Source organism: Rhinoraja longicauda, chromosome 5, assembly GCF_053455715.1.
Source record: "Rhinoraja longicauda isolate Sanriku21f chromosome 5, sRhiLon1.1, whole genome shotgun sequence".
NCBI classification, from domain to species: Eukaryota; Metazoa; Chordata; class Chondrichthyes; order Rajiformes; family Arhynchobatidae; genus Rhinoraja; species Rhinoraja longicauda.
The window spans coordinates 15738052-15752024 of record NC_135957.1 but is presented as its reverse complement, the minus strand read 5'-3'; the positions used below and the strand labels follow the sequence as shown (position 1 = coordinate 15752024).

The window sequence follows — 13973 nt, the reverse complement described above, 5'->3', positions numbered from 1 at the left end:
AAAGCTGGGTGTCAGTGTGAACTGTGAAGAGGATGTTAGGAGGTTGTAGGGTGACCTGGACAGGTTGAGTGAGTGGGCAGATGCATGGCAGATGCAGTATAATATAGATAAATGTGAGGTTATCCACCTTTGCGACAAAAACAAGGAGGCAGATTATTATCTCAATGGTGTTAGGTTAGGTAAGGGGGGAGGTACAGCGAGACCTGGGTGTCCTTGTACACCAGTCACTGAAAGTTGGCGTGCAGGTACAGCAGGCAGTGAAGAAAGATAATGGCATGTTGGCCTTCATAACGAGAGGATTTCAGTATAGGAGTAAAGAGGTTCTTCTGAGTTGTATAGGGCCCCGGTAAGACCTGGAATCTGGAATATTGTGTACAGTTTTGGTCTCCTAATTTGAGGAAGGACATCCTTGTAATTGAGGCAGTGCAGCGTAGGTTCACGAGATTGATCCCTGGGATGGCAGGACTGTCTTCAATGGAGTTTCGAAGGATGAGAGGGGATCTTATAGAAACATATAAAATTATAAAAGGACTGGACAGGCTAGATGCAGGAAAAATGTTCCCAATGTTGGGCGAGTCCAGAACCAGGGCCAGTCTTAGAATAAAGGGGCGGACATTTAAAATTGAGGTGAGAAGGAACTTTTTCACCCAGAGTTGTGAATTTGTGGAATTCTCTGCCACCGGCCAAATCACTGGATGGATTTAAGAGAGAGTTAGATAGAGCTCGAGAGGCTAGTGGAATCAAGGGTATATGGGGAGAAGGCAGGCACGGGTTATTGATTGTGGACGATCAGCCATGATCACAATGAATGGTTCGAAGGGCCGAATGGTCTCCTCCACCTATTTTATATGTTCTATATTCTATGTAAAATTGAAGGGGGTTGGCGCAATATATTGCTAAACCACAAATGTGTCATTATGAGATATTCACATTTGAAAATCCAAAACTCACCAAAAAAACAAGGTGCCTATGTTATTTGACCAACTTATCGGTTGAATTTAAAAATGAAATTTTAACAGGTTGTAGGGTAGTGGGTAAGGATCGTGTTAATGCATGTAACTAATTTTTCACAAAAGTGAGGGTTAGCACTTTATTGCACCTACCCCCTCAATAAAATGTTAAATTCAAAACTCAACTATGGTAGTAATGTACATTATTCATGTCCAAAGCTAGCAATTCTGTATCAGTGTAGGTATGTATGTATGCATTACATTTTATTACACTAATATAGAATGAAAAAATATATTGACATGTGTTCAGTTAGAATGCAGGAGAGGTTTGGGCCCAACGGGTCCACTTGTGCTAGTATGTTAAATTTGTGCAGAGTGTGTGTTTGAGCAATACAAGGGAAACTGCACAAAAGAGGGGGCTCGGGAAGAAGGATGGGAGGGAAATGGGCAGAAACAGTAAGAAATAATAAAATCAGAGAAATTACGCAGGGGGAAACATTTAAAAAAAAAAATAAAAAAAATTGTGAGGATAGATGATAGTTTCTGTATTTTAATGTTATCATCACATACTGTTCCCCCACAACACTGATTACACTGCGAGAGGGATAGTAGTCGGCGGGGTTTGCATACTAAAATGGCGGCCGTTCCGCTCCTTTGCGTACACGTCAGTATACGCGATTTCGGCGGAGTGGTTCATCTTGCTCCTCTAGTATCTTTGTTCCTTAGAGAAATGCCACGATCCCCCTGACTCCTGGGGACAGTTAGCCCGGAATGTGGTGGATATGTGATGGTGCTGAGAAACTCCAGACGGGAGCTGATCACAACTGCCTCACAAAGCCGCACCGGCCACTGTGCAAGTCTGCGGTTGAACCACATGAGCCACCTCAGATTCCAGGGAATCGGAGTGGGACGAGCCACCTCGCTGCATGAGACGTGGTCATCGGGTCCCTCTAAGCTGGTCAGCTGGTCAGCCGGCCCTTCGCTCCTAGCAAAATGGCGGTAACGTGGAGCGTCTCTGGTAAAATCCGAGGCTACTTCAATATTAAGGGCAGAGAAGGTGGTGGGTGAATTAAAGAGCGCTTATGACCGACCCTAAGCTATGCTAGGATGAGGGGGAGAGGGTGGGGGCCGGAGACTAATGGTCGAAGCTGGATCTCCGTCCTCAAAATGGCGGGCTGCACCTCCCGCCCGGCCCCGCCCCGCGGGGGTGAGTCATGTGGGCTCGCAGACCGGGCCCGCCCGGAACTACGTTGCGGGCTGGTGTGGCGCGGAGAGCCGATTACGGCGGGACACAGGGCCTGGCCTATATAAATGGCTCCCTTCCGGTATGTGCGCACTCTCGTTCGTCGGTGCAAGGGAACGGCCGCTGCTTTGTGGATCTGGGGAAAAAAAACCCGCCAAAAAAAACCCAACCAGAATAATGTGTGACGACCGCAAGCTGTTCGTCGGTGGCCTGAGCTTCGATACGGACGAGCAGGCCCTGGAGGAAACCTTCTGCAAGTATGGGGCTATCGTGGACACCCGTGTGATCAAGGACAAGATAACCCAGGCTTCCCGCGGCTTCGGCTTCATCACCTTCGAGAACCCGGAGGACGCCACCGAGGCCTTGGAGGCCATGAACGGCAAGGAGGTCGACGGCCGCTACATACGTGTCGACCACGCCGAGAAGAAGTCTGGCGACGGCGGCTACGGCGGCGGCCGTGGCGGTGGCTCCCGACGGGGCGGAAGTGGCGGCGGCTACGGCAGCAGTGGTGGTTACGGCGGCGGCAGCTACGGCGGCAGTGGTGGTTACGGCGGCGGCGGCGGCTACAGCTCAGGCGGCGGCGGCTACAGCTCAGGCGGCGGTGGCTACAGCTCAGGCGGCGGCGGCTACAGCTCAGGCGGCTCCCGGCAGTACGAAAGCAAGTCGGGCGGGGGCGTCTCCTCCAGCCGGGGCTACCGCGGTCAAAGCTACGAACGGTACTCGTCCAGATAGGAGGGCCGGGCCCCAGCTCGCCCGCCCGCCAGCCGCGATCCTCCACCACTCGCTGTTTCTGAAGGGACTTTTTTTTGGGGGCGAACGCCGTCTAATCTCTTGAATTCAATCTTGCTTGTTCGGGACGCTGTCTAACTCCTCTTCCCTCTCCCCTACGCCCACCCCTCCCCCTCGTGTTGCAGACTACATTTCCCACAACGGGGGTGGGAGTGAGGGGATATCCTGTTCCTAAACCTTCACTTGGTCCGGCCCTCAGCAACCTTTCCTCGCCCGGGATCTGTCCCTTGTAGTGTCTGTTCTTTATTTTTTGCCTCTTAGGATGTAGCCTCGTTGACCACCTCATTGTGCCAGAACACAGACACTCCCTTCAGCTGCTCCCTTCCAGTTTTAAAATGGCGCACTTGCCTTGTGCAGACTCAATGCTCCAGTGTCTCGACAACGTGCTCCATCCAGCTCCAGCTCCTCCTCCCTATGCCCGCAGTAATCTGTGGGGCCGCCAGGGTATCTGGCCGAGCATCTCTGCTTTGCAACATAACCATTTTTTTCGTCCTTATTCCGTGACCAATTTTGGAAGTCGGGGTATTTTCTATTTTATTCGCCTTTTTTATTATGGGGCCAGATTTCTGATTTAAATGGGGAACAACGACCCAATTGATTTTTTTTAAAGTCTGGGGAATCAGTTGTACTTTCAACCCTTTGGGAAAATGCCACAAATCTCTGGAGATTCCATGCGTGGGCAACTGTTTGACTTTGTATCTGCTGTTACAGACCTGACCGTGCTTTAGCGAATGCAGAGCATAAAGAACAGGGTTTTGGGAAGAAATGATGCGATCCACCAACATCAATGTACGCTTACCGTGTTATTTTGTGGGTCATAACTGATATCTGGCAAACTGTTTTCTATGTAAATCTTAAGACTGGTGCCATCCCAACTGGAACACCACTGTGTGTGTGTGTGTATTAGTTTTTGGTTTGGCCACTGCATCAAGTGAGAAGCCTACAGTGAAACTTTGGTATCATCCTACTCTTAAACAGTACAACATACTTTGAGCTAATTTTTTTTAATGGCAAACTGGTAGGAAGTTGATAGTTGTTTCTTATTGAATATTCATGAGTTAGCATGGAATGTTTTTGTACAAAAACTTGCCACTTTGGAGACGGATGTCAATGGAAAAATAAAAGTTAATATGTTCAGTTAATGTCTCGTTCAAGCTTTTTGGAAACTAAAGGTACTGAGTGAACAACAGTGGAAGATTTCCACTTCTGTTCTGTCCACAGATTCCATTCGGACGTTTCAGTTGCCTGCGGCATTTTTCTTCGTATGAATTAAAATGCCCGTGTCATGTGGATGGACTTCTAGTTGACTGCTGGTATAACAGAGCAGAATCCCGTCTGTTTGAGAATCAAGTGACCTAGTACACAGCCCAACCCCACAAATGTCTATGGGGATCCACTCTTACAGCAGATTCCAAGAATGAGTTGAGGAATACACCGGGTAATGTCAGGGAACTGATAACTAATGAGACACAAGGAACTGCAGATGCTAGTGTACAAAAAAAGGTGCTGGAATAACTGGGTCAGGCAACATTTATGGAGAACATGGAGAGATGACATATTGGAGGTGGACACAAAATGCTGGAGTAACTCAGCAAGACAGGATTGAAGAAGAGTCTCGACCCGAAGAACGAGAGAGGGTCTTATAGAGACATATAAAATTCTTAAGGGATTGGACTGGCTCAATGCAGGAAAAATGTTCCCGATCTTGGGTGAGTTCAGAACCAGGGGTCACAGTTCAAGAATAAGGGATGGACCATTTAGGACTAAGATGAGGAGAAACATTTTCACCCAGAGTTATGAATCTGGAATTCTCTGCCATAGAAGACAGTGGAGGCCAATTCACTGGATGTATTCAAGATAGTCAGATATAGCTCTTAGGGTTAACAGAATCAAGGGATATGGGGAGAAAGCAGGAATGGGGTACTGATTTTGTATGATTATTTTGAATGGTGGTGCTGGCTCAAATGGCCTACTGCACCTAGTTTCTATCCCTCTCAACTACATTCTGCCTCCTCCCCTGACACCTGTACTAATCATGAATCTATTAATCTCCATTGTATAAATATCCATTGAGTTGATTTCCACGGCCTTCTGTGGCATTGAATTCCACAGATTCAACACCGTCTGACTAAAGAAATTCCTCATCTCCGTTCTAAAGGTATGTCTTTTTATTCTGAGGCTGTGGCCTCTGGACCCAGACTTCCCCATTAGTGAAAACATCCTCTCTGCATCCAGGCCTTTCATTATTCATTAAGTTTCAGTGAGGTCCCCCTTCATCCCTCTAAACTCCAGTGAGTTCAGGCCCAGTGCCATCAAACGCTTGTATGAACCCAATCATTCTCATAACCTCTGCACCCTCTCCAACACCAGCACATCCTTGTGTGAGGCCTAAAACTGCTCTCCATACTGCTGATTCAGCCTACAAATACCTTTGCACCTCCTATTTCTGAATTATCTTCCCATTTAGAATATAGTTTACTTTATTCCTGCTAGCAAAGTGCGATTCCACACTTGCTATGCTGTATTCCATCTGCCACTGCCCACTCTCCCAGTCTGTCCCAAGTCCTGCAGTGTTACTGATTTCTCCAGAATACCGACCCCTCCACTTATATTTCTCCTCCACCCATAAGGCTCTGCACTTTTTCTAGGATAATGACATCTTCCCTATATAAGGGTGACCAAAACTGGGCATAATATTCCAAGAGCAGCCTTATAAAAGGACAACTTAGCATTTGCTGCAGTGCATTCAAGAAGTTCTCTTTAGTAAACTTTGGTTCCCACCCCCGGCTGCGCCGTATATGGATCTGTGATCCACGGTCTCATTTTCTCTTTCCCCCCCCCCCAGATTGACCAAACATTTAAAAATATATATTGAGTGGAGGAAAGAACTGCAGATGCTGGGTTTAAACGGAAGATAGACACCGAATGCTGGAGTAACTCAGCGGGACATGCAGCATCTCTGGAGAGAATGAGTGATGTTTCGGGTCGAGACCTGAAATGTCACCCATTCCTTCTCCAGAGATGCTGCCTGTCCTGCTGAGTTATTCCAGCATTTTGTGTCTACTATATATTGAGTGGTGCTAGGTTTCCTATGGCATATTCTATTTCCTTGTTCCTTACATTAATTGGGGGCTAAATTGAGAATTTTAAGTGTATTCCTTCTGCCACCAAGTCTGCAAAACTAGACTGTTGTGACATTGGTAGTTTCCATTTGATGTGCTTGGCTGGTTCTGAAAATAACCCATAAGACCTGCTTTGAATAAATGGCTACAGAGGCCTTGGATAAATTTGGAGAGCCACCTCTGCTTAACCCCAAGCATTCATGATCCTGCAAAGTAAGAAAGTCAGTCTTAGGCAGGAAATATCCACATTAGGCAGGAAATGGTTTTGGGTAGACTGATGGGACTGAAGGCTGATAAATCCCCAGGGCCTGATGGTCTGCATCCCAGGGTACTTAAGGAGGTGGCTCTAGAAATAGTGGAAGCAGTGGAGATCATTTTTCAATGTTCTATAGATTCAGGATCAGTTCCTGTGGATTGGAGGATAGCAAATGTTATCCCACTTTTTAAGAAAGGAGGGAGAGAGAAAACGGGTAATTATAGACCAGTTAGTCTGACATCAGTGGTGGGGAAGATGCTGGAGTCAATTATAAAAGAGGAAATTGCTGAGCATTTGGATAGCAGTAACGGGATCATTCCGAGTCAGCATGGATTTACGAAGGGGAAATCATGCTTGACAAATCTACTGGAATTTTTTGAGGATGTAACTAGGAAAATTGACAGGGGAGAGTCAGTGGATGTGGTGTACCTCGACTTTCAGAAAGCCTTCGACAAGGTCCCACATAGGAGATTAGTGGGCAAAATTAGGGCACATGGTATTGGGGGTAGGGTACTGACATGGATAGAAAAATGGTTGACAGACAGAAAGCAAAGTGGGGATAAATGGGGCCCTTTCGGAATGGCAGGCAGTGACCAGTGGGGTACCGCAAGGTTCGGTGCTGGGACCCCAGCTATTTAAGATATACATTAATGACTTAGACGAAGGGATTAAAAGTACCATTAGCAAATTTGCAGATGATACTAAGCTGGGGGGTAGTGTGAATTGTGAGGAAGATGCAATAAGGCTGCAGGGTGACTTGGACAGGTTGTGTGAGTGGGCGGATACATGGCAGATGCAGTTTAATGTAGATAAGTGTGAGGTTATTCACTTTGGAAGTAAGAATAGAAAGGCAGATTATTATCTGAATGGTGTCAAGTTAGGAGGAGGGGGAGTTCAACGAGATATGGGTGTCCTAGTGCATCAGTCAATGAAAGGAAGCATGCAGGTACAGCAGGCAGTGAAGAAAGCCAATGGAATGTTGGCCTTCATAACAAGAGGAGTTGAGTATAGGAGCAAAGAGGTCCTTCTACAGTTGTACCGGGCCCTGGTGAGACCGCACCTGGAGTACTGTGTGCAGTTTTGGTCTCCAAATTTGAGGAAGGATATTCTTACTATGGAGGGCGTGCAGCGTAGATTCACTAGGTTAATTCCCGGAATGGCGGGACTGTCGTATGTTGAAAGGCTGGAGCGATTGGGCTTGTATACACTGGAATTTAGAAGGATGAGGGGGGATCTTATTGAAACATATAAGATAATTAGGGGATTGGACACATTAGAGGCAGGAAACATGTTCCCAATGTTGGGGGAGTCCAGAACAAGGGGCCACAGTTTAAGAATAAGGGGTAGGCCATTTAGAACGGAGATGAGGAAGAACTTTTTCAGTCAGAGAGTGGTGAAGGTGTGGAATTCTCTGCCTCAGAAGGCAGTGGAGGCCAGTTCGTTGGATGCTTTCAAGAGAGAGCTGGATAGAGCTTTTAAGGATAGCGGAGTGAGGCGGTATGGGGAGAAGGCAGGAACGGGGTACTGATTGAGAGTGATCAGCCATGATTCGAAGGGCTGAATGGCCTACTCCTGCACCTATTGTCTATTGTCTTGGTTGGAATGCCCCAGGAAGGAAAGCTCTTGGCATCTACCTCGTTAAACCTATGTGCAATCCTTAATTTCAATCAGAACAATGCAGTATTCTGGATGTGCTGCTCTTACCAGTCCATGTGAGGATCCTTTGACCACCATTGCAAGGGAAAGGACCAATGTTCCATTTAAGAAAAACTGCACTTTGCCGTGATTATTTATTTGACTCCATCTCTTAAAAGGGGTTGTTACATTTCAGTTTTCCAGTGAATTGCGTTCCTTCCAGAATCCACAGGTTCTTGAAAAATGACATTCATCCATCATCTCTGCCAATTCTGAGAAGCTTGTGTTCAACACCACATCCAAGGGACTTGTCAGCTTTTACTCTCATTAGCTTGCCTGGTTCCTTCTCTCCAGTAATGACGATCGCTGTAAGTTTCTCATTTAATCTCTGCCTTTTTGTATTTTAACATCTTGTTCCGCAAATGTGTGTGTGATAACCTGTGATGAAGGCTACAAATCTACAAACATTACAACTTTGTCGTTATTTCTAAAAGGCCTATTATCTCCCTCTTTGGTAGTTTACGTTGACTAGGGGTGCAAGAGAAGGACTGGTCTTACTGTGGGTTTTCTATGCTATATTAGTGGTTCATTTCTAAGGAACCAATCACTTCAAGAGTACATGTCCTAGTTTGCATCAATGGTGCTGAGGAGATGGTCACAAACTTCCCGTTTCTAGGTGCAAATATCAACAATTTGTCTGGGTCCATCTACATTTAACACTAAGGCCAAGAAAGTATAGCGACACCTCAACCTCCTCCAAAGGCCAAGGAAATGTAACGCCTCCAATGACCTATCCGTTCCTACAGTTGCACCATAGCATCCTATCCTGGCGCACCACAGCTTTGTATGGCAACTGCTCTGCCCAAAACTGCCACCCTTGCATTTTTTTTCATCTGTACTCTCTCTGGAGCTTAGTTTAGAGTCTTCAATTAGCCTGTTAATTGCCTTCAATGGTATTTCAAGTTTATATTAGAGATACTTAAAAGTTTAGAGCATGGAAACAGGCCCTGTGGCCAACCGAGTCCACGCGACCATCGATCCCCGTTAACACTATGTTATTCCACTTTCTCATCTGCTCCCTCTACAGTCAGAGCAATTTACAGAGGCCAATTAACATACAACTGACAGGTTAATTTGTGATGTGGGAGGAAAACCACCGACATACATATCTTTAATAAGTAGGATTGATATCGGAGTACCTGGAGGAAACCCATGCAGTCACAGGAAGAATGTCCACAGGAAGCAAGCTCCGTAAGGTCAGGATCGACCCCTGGTCTCTGACGCTGTGAGGCAACAGCTGCACCACTACTACAGAACCATGACACTATACTCTGCACTCTGTGGGGTGCAGGGGCTTTGTAGCCAGTTCCACTGCAAGGCTCCTGAGGGAAGTTGGAGTCAGAGGGCAGGCCCAAAGGAGGGCAATCAAAGAACTTGCAAATGCCACCGAACGGAGCAGTCATCGGCTGTGGCTGAAAAGAAGAGATACTGTCTGGGCTGCCACGTGACCATCTAGAGGCTAACCATAAGACACACACCCAGGGCTGATCACCCTGTGGTGGGCCTGCCTCGACTGAGGGTGTTTTGTGATAAAAGGCCGAAACACCCAGTGACGTTGAGGTACACAACTGAAGATGTGTCTGAATGGTAGCAACATCACCTAGTGGTCACCCCCAAGAACAACACCAGTCAATTTTAGTGCAAACCTTAGGGATTGTAACATCTAGTCCTACTAATTAATCTATCTTTTGCACTACCCGATATACTCATGTATAGTACAATTTGCCTGGATAGCATGCAAAACAAAGATTTTCATCATATTTCAGTACACGTGACAATAATAATAATACTCTGAAGGGTCCTGATCCGAAATGTCACCTATCCATATTTTGACATTATTCATATTTTGCCTATCCATATTTGATTTATACAGCATCTACTGATATTTGGCCTGCCCATAGTATTTTAAAGCAAAACTTTTGAAATGTTTGGAGTACAACACCAGCCAAATTTTCAATAAGAACCACTGGGCAGTATTTGGAAGATAAATGCTGGCCAATGCTGCTTGCACTAGTTTGCTAATTCCACAAAGTGTTTCACTCGTTTTTGCCAAGGTTTAATTTGGCTGGTGGACTACAATGCTATTAATTAGCTTGAAGATTTATAACCGCCAAAGATTTCTTGACTCAAAATTCCAGTCTTTGCTATTTTTTTCCCATTCGATTACATTTCATGAAAGGAGTTTAAATTTACTTAGAATCAAGTTTGATGGGTCCCGGCCTAAGACGTCATTACCCTCTTTTTCCATAGCCTTTGTTCACCCATCTGCCAATAAGAACATCCCTCACCTGTATCCACCTCTCACTTGCCAGGCTTTGTCCTGCCTTCACCTCTTTTCCAGCTTTCTCCCCCTGTCTTTGAAAATATAATTGATGTTCAGCGGGCTGGGCAGCATCTCTGGAGTGAACTCAAATTAACAAACATAAGTAATAGAAAGCAGTAATCAACTAAATAGCCCTCCTAGCCTGCTGTTCTGTTCAACAAGACCAAATCTGGTTTGAGGTTAGTCTCCGCTCTGCGCCCTAGCTTTTTAAGGTGATGATTAAATGCATTGATGACAACAATGTGATTGATGTAGTCTACATGGACCTCAACAAGGCCAGTGACAGGATCCTACAAGGGATATTTCTGCAAAACGTTAGAATCTTTGGGATCTAAGGCAGTTTGACAAATCTGATCTGAGATTGGCTTGCTGATAGTAGGCAAAAGGTGATGGTCATCGCCTTTGCAATCAGAACAATATAATTTAGGGTGGCATGGTGGCATAGCTGCAGTGCCAGAGACCTGGGTTCACTCCTGATCTCAGTTGAGGAGTTTGCATGTTGCCGTGCAGGTTTCCCCCAGGGTGCTGCAGTTTCGTTCCACATCCTAAAGACGTGTAGTTGAAATAAGGAACTGCCCGATGCTGGTTTATTCCAAAGGTAGATACAGTGCTGGAATAACTCAGCAGGCCAGGCAGCATCTCTGGAGAAAAAGGATGGGTGACGTTTTGGGTCAGGAATCCTCTTCAGACTGAACTGCTGCATGACTCGCTGAGTTACTCCAGTACTTTGTATCTAGAGATGTGCAAGTTGGTGGGTAAATTGGCTGCTGTACATTGCCCCTAGTGTGTAGGTCATTGGTAGAATCTTGGGCTAGTTGTTGTGAATGTGGGGAGAATAAGAATGGGATTCGTATACAGTAAATGCCAGGATCTTACCATTAATCTTTATAATCGTCTGGGTGATGTAGAGATGCAGATGGTAAAGCACCTCTCTTCTGGCACTGTAAGGTCCATCCTCTCATTGATGACAGCATGGCCTCTGAGCATCTGCATTTGCCAGCGTTTGTCCACAGCTCAACTGCTGAGATTTCAGTAGCCTCGATCATGATGGTGGGTATGGAATTGGCGGACAGAAATACTTTATTTCTATGATTCTAAGTCTTCCAGATGCCAAAAATCTATGAATCTCAGGCTTCTATATATTCAACGTACCTCTAAGGTAGAGAATTCAAAATATAATAGCAGAAACTTTTCATTTCAGTGCCAAATGGTCAATTTGTTATTCTGTGACTATAAACAAACTCAACCCATTTCTCAATCTTCCTCAGTGCAAAGTTGCCATAGGGTAGAGCTAATGAGAAATTGTACAGCACAGGACAATGTTACTGAATTCTCCATGTTAAGCAGATAACACTTGTAGATGTTCAGAGGCTAAACTAACATACATCAGAGGATGGGCCTTGCAGCTGACCTCTACAAGACAAAGATCTTCCACCAACCTCTTCTACATCGTACTGGTCTGACTATAAAGGTACTTGAGCCAGCCTTTACCAGTTCAATCCTGGCCCTTTGTCTATCACCAATATTTAGACATCATCATTCCTTCAGTTGCCTCAGCAATAAGTTTTGGAATATCTTGCCCCAAAGCATTATCCATTCTCCATTTTGTATTCTTAAATCTGGCCTTGTTTCCGTACTTGGAGCCAACAACATCTCCCCTCCATGCACTTAACTTTTTCTTAACTTTACTCTTCGGTCTCAGTGTAGTCGAAGTGAAATAGCAGTGGTATGCTCCTCATGCAGGATGTGGGAAATCAGGGAATGCTCTGAAATTGCTGACGACTACATCTGTGGAAGTATGTCTAGCTGCAGCTCCCGACCGACTGGAGACGACGGCCAGTGTGCCAATAACCTTCACCGCCCCGACTACTTAAGTCGCCACTTTCCCCTAGGTTTCTTTGTCCTTCAGTGCTCAACAGCCCTGCTTTTTACTGTGAAAGTCTTGCCTGGTCCTAAGCATGCAGGTACGGCAGACAGTGAAGCTTTCCGTGTTTCTCAGTATCAAGCAAACCCTTCATGCCAACGATGAAGTACCAATTTATTCCAAATCCATCACTTGGTCCATAGCCCGTTGTGCCTTGTCAATTCATATGCTGACATTTCGAACATAGAAGAGTGCAGCCATTGCCTCTCTCCAGAGATGCTGCTTGTCCCGGTAAGTTACTCCAGCATTTTGTGTCTACTGGAGTACAAATTAACCATAAATACACCTAATTAATATTTTTAAAGCATTATTTTCTTACCTCTATGAAGCAAAACTGGAAAATACAGATGAAACGCAGGTCTGTGTACACGCAGCAGATCAGCCGGTGAGAATGCTTAGCCCTTGCAACCTATGACCAGCACATGTTCAGTCAAAATACCGAACTCGCTTATTATGAGGCATAGATAGAGTAGATTGAGTCTTTTTCCTAGAATGGAAATGTTAAATACTAGAGGGAGAAGGTTTAAGGCAAGAGGGGGAAAAGTTTAATTGGAGATGTGCAGGCTCTTTCTTTGATCGAAGCATACGATAGTGGTGTTTAATAAACATTTTGTAAAACGCATGAACAGGCAGGTAATAGTGGATACAGACCAAGTGCAGGCAGATAGGGTTAATCAGATTGGTCTGTTCCTGTGCTCATCCCATAAATGTCACAGAGCACATGTGCTCAAGAGAAAGGGTGGTGAAAGAATTTCACCCATTACGTGCTTGTCCCACGGGCTACATTGATGCAGCCACACCAGAACGCAAAGTGTCATTGTGTGCTGGCCTCTCTGTTCCCACTGGTAATGGGTGGCCTGGCTACATTGCTATAAGATCCCCCATTCAGTTAGACTGCTGCACCATGTTCAATAGAGGACTACTTTCACCACATGTCCATCAGGCAGCAGTCCTTACAGAATGCCCTGTAAGAAAAGGTAGACATTGGTGGAAGGTTCTGCTGGAAGGACATTTAGAATAATGCTCATCACCAAAACCTTTCAGGGTGTCTTAGTGTTACAACACAATCTTCAGCCAGCTGAGGTGGGGATGAGACAACCTCCATCTGTTTCTGGAATGTCAGGACAGAGAAGTAATGGTCCTTGTTGAGGATTGCCACAGAAGGCTGTGGAGGCCAAGTCAATTAATATTTTTATGGCAGATAGATTCTTGGTTAGTATGGGTGTCATGTGTTCTGGGGAGAAGGCAGGAGAATGGGGTAAGGAGGGAAAGAGTTCAGTCATGATTAAATGGCGGAGTAGACTTGATAGGCTGAATGACCTAATTCTGCTCCTGGACATGGACAGCTGAGAGGCCCAAACTCTGTACAGGCCATTCCACCTACTGAAACAAGCCATCTGCTAATGAACGACTGCTGCGTTCCAAGGTCAGGATGACCTGTAGGGCCATACACTGTGGCAGCTGCATTGAGCTTCAACAACACTGCCATGAATCGACAGCCACCAGTCCTCCTGCCATTGGTTACTGAGGGGCTGGAACTCACATTAACACCCCTCAACCTTTTGTGCATGCATCAATATAATATAAATTATGGAGAAGTGAAAATGACAGGACTGTTATTGAGAATGATGACATTTTGAGACTGATGTTTTTAGAAATAAATGAAATTTA

At 45.5% G+C, this 13973-nt stretch overlaps 1 protein-coding gene across 1 annotated transcript; it reads left to right on the top strand.

Moving 5' to 3' along the window:
* The first annotated feature begins 1726 nt into the window (after window positions 1-1726).
* LOC144593426 (uncharacterized) lies at window positions 1727-4119 on the top strand. The gene has a single exon (XM_078398961.1). The coding sequence runs from the start codon at window positions 2089-2091 to the stop codon at window positions 2923-2925; it is 837 nt and encodes a 278-aa protein (XP_078255087.1). The 5' UTR covers window positions 1727-2088; the 3' UTR covers window positions 2926-4119.
* Window positions 4120-13973: the final 9854 nt, after the last annotated feature.